Below are 9,391 nucleotides of genomic sequence, written 5' to 3'. Positions count from 1 at the left end.
GAGCAGGTTGTGTTCTGCTACGTCTACATCTTTAAAACATTCACGTTTGTGTTGAATCACGAGCGGATTATGAGACACAATGGCTTCATCATTGTTTATCCTCTTTGAGGTTGTTTTGGTGTCTTTGTAGTCTTTTTGTGTCTCTTTATCGTCTGTTTGAGTGTCTTAGTGGTCATTTTTGTGTCTCTTTGAGGTTACTTTCATCCTTTTCATAGTTGTTGTGTGTCTTATTGTTGTTTTGATCTCTTTTGTGGTTATTTTGGTGTCTCTTTGTCGTCTTTTTGTGTCTCTTTGTGGTCATTTAGTTCCTCTTTGTGGTTGTTATGCCCCTTTTAATAGTTGTTTTGATCTCTTTGTAGTCTTTTTGTGTCTCTTTGAGGTTGTTTCCACCCTTGTCATAGTCGTAGTGAATCTCTTTGTGTCTTTTTGAGGTTGTTTCGGTTTCTCTGTAGTCTTTTTGTGTCTCTTTATCGTCGTCTCAGGTGTCTTCGTGGTCTGTCTGTGTCTCTTATTGGTTGTTTTGGTCTCTTAGTGGACATGTTGAGTCTCTTCCTGGCGTCTCTTTGAGTGACATTTTGTAGCTGAGGGCCAGGGGGCCCCTGATGCTTTGGCCCTCAGGTAGGCCCGTTCCAGAAACCTGGTTCCCTTCTGGTTGATTTCTCCTGAAGAACGTCGGTTTGTAATTTGCATTTTAAAGCGCCTATTGTTTAATATTGTTGCCGTGACAATCTATGAACTACAGAAGCTGCTAAATGCTTTACAAAAAGTAACCCTATTTAATCAAGTTACCACCGGCTGATTACAAATACTGAACTGGTACAAACACGATGTTCAGACTGGAGTCCACAGCTTGTGTTTTCTTGCCCCGAGGCCCCACAGAGGGTTGATGCAGCCCTGGTGTGAAAGCATCGATTTTGCCGTCAGTGGTCGGTGATGCTCCGTGAACTCCGTCACTCGTGGATCCGTGCCGTCGGTCACTGCAGCCTCCGGTCTCCTCGGCTGTGAGGACTCGGCATCTGTCCATCCGGAGGAGGAAGAACCTCGACGTTGTACCTCACCTTCTTAGACTGCAGGAAGCTGTAGCTGTTATCAAAACACAGCACGTCTGCAGAACAAGAAGGAAACTAGAGTCAGTTAAAGGTACTGTGAGGAGCTTTTAACTGGTCCTGAACCAGTCTCAGTGTAGTCCTGATCCTCTATCAGACCTCCATCAGTAAAGAGACCATCAGAGAGAAGATGGTCTGTTTCTATAGAGTTATTCTTGATGCTCGTCATCGGAGCCACCGGGTCGGATTCTGGTGAAACCAGATGAACTCATGCAGGTTCACCAGAACCTCCTTCAGCTCAGACTCCAGCAGAGACCGGTCCACCGTGAACAGACCCAGATCCTCCAGCAGAGACCGGTCCACCGTTGGCCCAGAATAAAGCGTTTCTATCTCCATATGGAGGACATTCTGATTTTGGCACACGGGAGAAGTTTCAGTTGGCTGCGATCTACAGACCCACCACTAGATGGCGCCAAATCCCACACACTGTCCCTTTAAATAAAGCTTTCCTTGCCTTCATGTTTCCAGCTCTTTAATCTAACAGCCTCTCTAGCAGTGACTCAGTAGGACTCACAGACGCCGGGCTCGGGGCAGGCGAGGTGGCGGTCTTCAGGGACCAGGTGAGCGTTGTAGCGTTCGCTGGGCAGAACCTGAAGCATCTCAGACACCTTCTGACCGCCGCCCTCTTTGGTCCGTCGGTACACGCCGAACCCGATATCTGCCCCGTCACTGGCAAACTGACACCTGGGAGGAAACAGATCTGATGTAATTATCAAACTGTATGTTGTAACTGCTGCATCTGCAAAAAACAAACGAGCCACCATGTTTATTCACACAATCAGTACTGTAGCTTGTTTTATTTTATTTCTTTACTGTCTATTATGTAAGTATTATGCATGTGCATATATATAAGCATGTAAGCGTGTTTGTAAGTGATTCTCATACAATTATGAAGATTCATGTCGTACCGAGCTGATAAAATGTTCAGCTGCTAAAGGTTTAATGAATACTTGTGTTGTACCTCAGAAGGCTGCTGGCTGCTGAAACATCAAACTCCAGCTGGAAGACGGATCCCCGGCTGACGGTCACACTGTTGTCGTACTGAACCGTCACCGAGTCCTGGACGTAGTAGGACCGGGGAACCGTACCGCCGTAGTTTATCTGCAACGGAAACATCCACCGGTTCAGTCATTTACAAAGACTCTCCCACAGCTCTCCCTGCTCTCCTCTCTCACCATGTTCTCCTCTCTCTCTGTTCTCCTCTCACCATGTTCTCCTCTCTCCATGTTCTCCTCTCTCCCTGTTCTCCTCTCTCCATGTTCTCCTCTCTCTCTGTTCTCCTCTCACCATGTTCTCCTCTCTCCATGTTCTCCTCTCTCCCTGTTCTCCTCTCTCTCTGTTCTCCTCTCTCTCTGTTCTCCTCTCACCATGTTCTCCTCTCTCCATGTTCTCCTCTCTCTCTGTTCTCCTCTCTCCATGTTCTCCTCTCACCATGTTCTCCTCTCTCCATGTTCTCCTCTCTCCCTGTTCTCCTCTCTCTCTGCTCTCCTCTCTCCCTGTTCTCCTCTCTCCATGTTCTCCTCTCTCTCCATGTTCTCCTCTCTCACCATGTTCTCCTCTCTCACCATGGTTCTGCAGCGAGGGTCTCCGTCCGGGTCGGTCCGGGTTCCTCCGTAGACCACAGGAAGCTGCTCCGGGTCGATGTGTTTACGCAACACTTCCTGCCAGTTACCTACAAACACAGGAAGGTAATCAATTATTATGATTATTGTGATGGTTTCAGTCTTACCAGATGTAATCATGTCAATACTGTTAATGTATTATTATATTAGTAATACTGTTGTGAATGTATCACTTTGGGTTCTTTAATAGTTGAGACATTTCGCACTATTTTCACTACTTTTACAAACCAAACAATCGATTGATGGAGAAAATAATCAGCAGATGAATCCATAATGAAAATAATTATTAGTTAATAGTTAAAAAAAAAATCTCCTTAATGTCTGAGTAATAATAGAAAGTATAAAATACTTTACATTCCACTGATTATACTGACACACTATAACATTTTACAGTACTTTTGTACTGTGTAGTATTACTACTTTAACTTGTAATAAAGTATCTTTACAGTGTGCAACATTAGCATGCTAACATGCTAAGCTAAGAGGATGAAGTGATAAACGTGCAGCCTTATTCTTATCGTTCACTCGTCTTACTTCCTAAAACGATGATCTTACGCCGTGTTTCCTCACACAGGAAGTGTTTGATGAGGTTGTAGGCCATGGGAAACATTTTGGGAGCTGCAGCAAAGACACAAAGACACAAAGACACAAAGACACAAAGACACAAAGACACAAAGACACAAAGACACAAACTGAAGATCAAGAACACAAAACAGAGTGAACAAAATGAGGTTTGCAGAGAAACAAGATGAAGCACCTTTGATTAGAAACACTCTCTTCAGCCCCTCTGGGTAGTTCTCTTCAAACATGGTGAGGATCTACAGCGCAGGAGAGTAATTCATTAATTACATTTATATTATTTTAATTATTGTATCTAATGTGATGAAACGTGGTGATTGTGATGCGAGTTCAGCTCTCTAACCTCTCCATACGTCTCTATCGCAGGTTTCCAGACGTGTTTCAGTCCGAGTCCTTCACAGTCATAGATCAGAGAGATCGCCTCAATGTTCTCACCCAACTGAGAGGAGAGAGGGAGGAGGTGAGGAGAGGAGGGAGGAGGTGAGGAGAGGAGAGGAGGAGGGGGGGAGAGGAGAGGAGAGAGGGAGGAGGTGAGGAGAGGAGGGAGGAGGTGAGGAGAGGAGAGGAGGGAGGAGGAGAGGAGAGGAGAGAGGGAGGAGGTGAGGAGAGGAGGGAGGAGGGGGGGAGGGAGGGAGGAGGAGAGGAGAGAGGGAGGAGGTGAGGAGAGAGGGGGGGGGGGAGAGGGAGGATAGAGGGAGGAGGTTAGGAGAGGAGGGGAGGAGAGAGGAGAGGAGACAAGCGGACATAAAAGCTGAGTAGGGAGGACACAGACCTTCTCAGACTGCCTCCTACACTCCTGATGCAGCATCTCTGTGTGTCTGATCTTCGTCTTCATGAAGTCCTGTTTGGTCGCCGATAGCAACAGCCCTTTAGGGTCCAGAGGACCGATGACATCATACCAGATGGGGCTCCCCTCTCTGTCGAATCCACACATCCCCCCCGACACGTACTGCTCAATCACCTGAAGAAGAACTTATACGTCATCATTACATCCCCCCCGACACGTACTCAAAAAATATATATATCAAAAATATATATATAAAACTATAAAATAATGTAAGTTTCTATAAAACATCTACATTTAACTTTTAATCCAAAATAATTCCTGGAGTAAAACCCGACTCCTGTTGAACATTCTAAAATGTTTTTCCTATAACAGATAAATAAATATCTGTAAATTAGTGAACGTCTTCACCTCTGGAGGCTTCCAGTCAGATATGATGGAGTCCACGTTCATCTTCCTCCTGAACTCCAGGTGCTGCAGAGACACAAAGAGACAAAGAGACACAAAGAGACAAAGACACAAAGAGACACAGAGAGACACAGAGAGACACAAAGAGACAGAGAGACACAAAGAGACAAAGACACAAAGAGACACAGAGAGACACAGAGACACAAAGAGACAGAGAGACAAAGAGACACAGACACAGAGAGACAAAGAGACACAGAGAGGTTATAAACAGGACGATCCTGCAGCCGTTCAGTAGAAACAACATGACGGATGAAGTGTTTTGAAGACGAGCTCACCTTTCTGATCATGACTTCAGCTTTCTGCACATTGAAGCTACGAGCTGCAAAGAGACAGAAACAAATACTGATCACAAAAGTAGAGAAATGAAGCAGCATTTACCAAAGTACTGTACTTTAAGGACACATTTGAGGTATACACACATATATATATATATATATATATAAACTAGAGTAGTAGAGTGCACTAGAGTATTTTCTTCTCATGCCACTTAACACAATATTATAATATGTACCTCTGAGATGTTGTGAAGTAGAGGTATAAAGTTGCAGAAAATTTAAGTAAAGTACATCTACCTCAAAATTGTACTTAAGTACTTTAAGTAAGTTTGACAGAGGAGACAAAAGATTTATGTATTTGTCCGACATGTAAAACATAAAACATGAAGCACGATTATTCCTTCTCTGATCATCACTGATTTGTAAATGTTGCACCAGTTCCCTACTAAATATGTCTGATAATCAAACAATATAAAACCTGTTCAATACTCTTTATTTAAAAGTCAAGTCAGTAAAACTGTCTGCAGCCGATGCAGATATCGATCGACCGACCCAGAGTCCCTAAAGCTGAACTCTGGACCACTAAACTAACACGATGTGCTGCACAGACATCCAGCTCAACAGGCGAGCGACGAGATAAACCGAGAAATGACAGGAATTCCTCTGTGTGGAGACGGAGCAGCTAATTTAATTTGTACTATCAGATCGTATATATCTCTATTTGTTGTATTTTAGAAGCCGGGTTTAGACTTTAAAGGAGGGGGAAAGTACATTCTGTTAAAAATCTCTGCAGCTTTTCTGAGGTTGAGTTTTGTTCAGCGTAAAACAAACATTTACTGTCGGATAAGACTATTGAGCTGAAGGCAGATCAAACCCTCCTGGCTGAGTAAATACTACATCTTTCACGGCCACAAGGTCAGAGGGAGGAATGTTATAAATTACTGAATAACCAGAACAAGGCTGACATTTATCTTCGCTTTCACTCTCTGCAATAAATCCTCCTTAATAAAGGCTAAATGCAGCTTTTTAGATTGTCAAAACGATTCTCTGTAATTTAAATCAATGCTTAACTTTTGGTTTTAAGTTGAGATGAAGATCTGACCCACAAGATGTTCAGCAAAATGTAGTTATTGTCTTGCTTTAAGAGTTTGACATTTTGGGAAATAGGCTGTTTTGCTTTCTTGCTGAGAATTAGACAAGAAGATTGATACCACACATGTCTGTGTGTTAAATAGGAAGCTACAGACAGGAGACGGTTAGCTTAGCTTAGCTTAGCACAAAGACTGAGAACAGTGGGAAACAGCTAGCTTACTGTCTTCCACTAATTAATATATTGTTTGTAAAACTTGTCCACAAAAGTGTGACAAAGACAGCAGTGATTTTTCTAAACAGTCACCTTCGTAACCTTTAGACACAGCCGGGCTAGTAGTTTCCCCCCCGTTTCCAGTCTTTATGCTAAGCTAAGCTAACCGTCTGCAGGCTGTAGCTTTCATATTTAGCGTACAGACATGAGTGGTATAGATCTGAACAAAGACATCTTGGCAAATATACAAAAAAAGAATTGCATATTTCCCAAAATGCCAAAGAACTCCTTTAACAATTAAGTAATTCTCAGATGCCAGTTTATTAGGTTATTAGTTTATTATTACATTTAATTAATCCCCTTTCATGAAGGCTAAATGCATCTTTTTAGATTCTCTGTAATTAAACACTGAACTGTGAAGACTGGTTTTATGGAGAAGCGGCCGACACGTCTTTAATGCAGAACTTTTACATGTACTGGAGTAATTTTAAACAGTTTTATTGGTACTTTTACTTGAGTAAAGTATGCACCTGACTGAGAGAAACACTTTCCTCCGGCTGTGTATTGACTGTGTTTATTCTAAATGTTTCAGATGCCTTCAGGCTTCAGGCTTCACTCACTAACAAACCATTCCTGTGTTTCCACACCAGAGACTGTGAAACCAGAGCTGGAGGCTCGTCAGACATTTGATTTGATGCTAATCTTTATAGCTAAGAGTTCAACAACCTGTTTGTTTCACTTTAGAACAAAGCCATGTGTGTTAAGAGTCTGCGGTTTTAACCCTTTAAAGACTCAAAACTATTCATTAAAGGAGAGACACGACAGGCGTTTCATGCACTGATTATTTAGAGATTTTGCTTCAATAACATGTTCTCTTTTAGACAAGTGGAAAGAAAACTTCAAAAATACACATTTAGATGTTTTTTTTACCACTTTATTCTATTTGCGTCTGTAGATTTCTCCTAAATATAAAATGTAGCATTAGATAATGCCTCATTTGCATATTGAAACACAACATTTTAGATAACTTGTAATGCAAATAATATTTGGGCCTCGAAATATAAATAAAATCTTTAACTATGTGTTTTTAGTTTTTGAGTTCATAACATCTTATTTAATGTAAATTGTCAAACTGTAAAGTAACTAAAGCTGTCAGGTAACTGTAGTTGAGTAGAATAAAATGGAAATACTCCAGTAAAGTACAAGTACCTGAAACTTGTTCTAAAGTGAAGTACTTTCTACCACTGGTGACTCACTAGAATAAGTATATTAAATAACCTCTTAAAAACAGGGTGAACTGAGTGTTGTGTAAATAACTCATGTTGACTTTAAACTGAACACATATTTAGTTGCGTTCTAATAATTATTTGGCCGTTCCGCTCTGTGCCGGTTCTTTATCTTTGCTTCTTATCTGGATTAAAGGAGTCACCTTGTACTTGTTGTTTTGCCGGCATTGAACCTGCACAGAGAAACAAAACCCGGCCGAACGCTGAGTTCAGGTTTGAGGTTCTCACCTCTGAGCCAGCGGAGGAGGTAGTGGTCGTGCTGAGCGGGCAGGTCGGGGAGGACGTCCTGGATCCTCCCCCGAAACTGGAGGAGGACCAAATGGAGCAAAAAAAGAACATCAATCACACATTTAAGAAAGCTGTTTTTATTATTTAAGGAATAGTTTGACAGATGCCACTCTCTCGTTTGTATGGAAAATATGAAGCTTTGGTTAGCTTAGCTTAGCATAGAGACTGGAAACAGGGGGGAAACAGCTAGCATAGCTCAGACTACTGGTAACAAAATCCACCTACCAGCGTCTCTAAAGCTCACGGATTATCACGTTATATGTTGTTTATTTAATCTGTACAAATACTTATGTGTAGAGACGACAAATCCAAGAAATAGTTTGACAATTTCATGAAAATCCCGTCAGGGAATTTACCAGATTCTGACATTTTATAAACCAAATGTTCTTAACATATAATAACAATAGTTGTGACACATTATACAGAACAGCTCATTATTTTGTTATTGCGACCCACCTTGAACTTTGAGTGTAATCTGAAATTTATAGAGTATATTCTGAGCCTACAAACAAAATAGTAAAATAGTACTGCAATGTAGGATTTTATAGGAATATTTGAGTAATATTACCTTCAGAGGAAGAAGAACTCAGATAGTTCTGTTCAAAGTGTTGTATTATTACTATATAATCTATATTATTGGATTCATTTGCACTAAAGTTAAAGTGTGTACGAGTGTTTTTAAATCATCCGATCTTTCAGATTAAAACATGAATTAATTAAAAAGCAACAATAGTTTAAAAGTAATTCATTTTTTTACTCTTCTTGATCTTTTTGGGGGAATAATGAATAATTTTAACCTTTTGGGGTCTTGAACAAAAGAAGAGGAACCGTGAAGAACATTTTATTTTATAATCTTAATCTGACAAGTAGCCATAACTATATCTGTTAAATAAGTCTAGTAGTTGAATAAAACGTATATCTCATCCTGAAATGTAATAAAGTACAAAGTAGAATAAAATGTAAAGTACCTCAAAGTGTGTTTAAGTGCAGTAAATGTACAACAGAGGTAAGAATGTCTCTTTAAAATAAGATTATTGTCACAATAAGCACTGAGCAGTCAGCTGGAGTTACCATAGGATCCCTGTGAAACCACAACAAAAGAACCCGTAGAGACGAGCAGAACAAAACACTCCGAGGTCTCTGAGGCGATCAACGATCAGCGATGAATCACAGGATCAATATCGGTTAATAACACGTTAATAACACGTTAATAACACGTTTACCTCCGTTAATGTTTCAGCCTGTTTGGGGCTCAAGTCTCCGACTCGTCCGCTCATCTCTGCTGCGACTGAAGAGGTGAATGAAGTGAAGGGAAACCTGCAGGTAGACCAGTAAACACACACACACACACACACACACACACACACACACACACACACACACACACACACACACACACACAGGAGCTCTTTATTGCAACACACTGTTGTATGGAAGCCCATTCCCGCCACTAAAATAAAAAAATAGTATTTTAAAATTACAGGATGTTTCTTTATTGGCAGGAATGGTCTTAAAGTAAAAGTCATGCTTTTAAAGTTTTAACATGAATAAAAGCTTTTTATTATTACTAGCGATCTGTTTTATTAGCATTATTGTTTTTATCTGTAATTATTGTTGCGCATTTTATTTTTATATTATTTTGTATTGTCTAATGTTATTTGCCTCAAGTACAGAAATAAA

At 40.8% G+C, this 9,391-nt stretch overlaps 1 protein-coding gene across 1 annotated transcript; it reads right to left on the bottom strand.

Annotated features, from left to right (window-relative positions):
- Nucleotides 1–677: 677 nt before the first annotated feature.
- Nucleotides 678–9,044, bottom strand: sec14l7 (SEC14-like lipid binding 7). Its single transcript, XM_079178964.1, has 12 exons — nucleotides 8,935–9,044; nucleotides 7,652–7,727; nucleotides 4,835–4,878; nucleotides 4,503–4,565; nucleotides 4,080–4,268; nucleotides 3,651–3,746; nucleotides 3,486–3,546; nucleotides 3,263–3,346; nucleotides 2,672–2,778; nucleotides 2,068–2,207; nucleotides 1,621–1,790; nucleotides 678–1,105 (listed from the first exon to the last, which is right to left on the bottom strand). Exons 1-12 carry the CDS (start codon nucleotides 8,986–8,988, stop codon nucleotides 975–977), a joined length of 1,215 nt encoding a protein of 404 aa, XP_079035090.1. The 5' UTR covers nucleotides 8,989–9,044; the 3' UTR covers nucleotides 678–974.
- Between the last annotated feature and the right edge of the window lie 347 nt (nucleotides 9,045–9,391).

Source organism: Pholis gunnellus, assembly GCF_910591455.1.
Source record: "Pholis gunnellus genome assembly, chromosome: 18".
NCBI lineage: Eukaryota > Metazoa > Chordata > Actinopteri > Perciformes > Pholidae > Pholis > Pholis gunnellus.
Note: the sequence above shows the minus strand (reverse complement) of the source record. Positions and strands in the feature narration are given on the sequence as shown.

Bases quoted from the DNA above. Each gene is read 5' to 3' on its own strand.
- sec14l7 (XM_079178964.1), bottom strand. From the start codon at position 8,988: ATGAGCGGACGAGTCGGAGACTTGAGCCCCAAACAGGCTGAAACATTA. The intron at 3,747-4,079 runs GTCTGTGTCCTC...CTCTCCTCTCAG, and splicing joins GTAGGAGGCAGTCTGAGAAG to TTGGGTGAGAACATTGAGGC. The intron at 3,547-3,650 runs GTTAGAGAGCTG...CCTGCGCTGTAG, and splicing joins CGATAGAGACGTATGGAGAG to ATCCTCACCATGTTTGAAGA.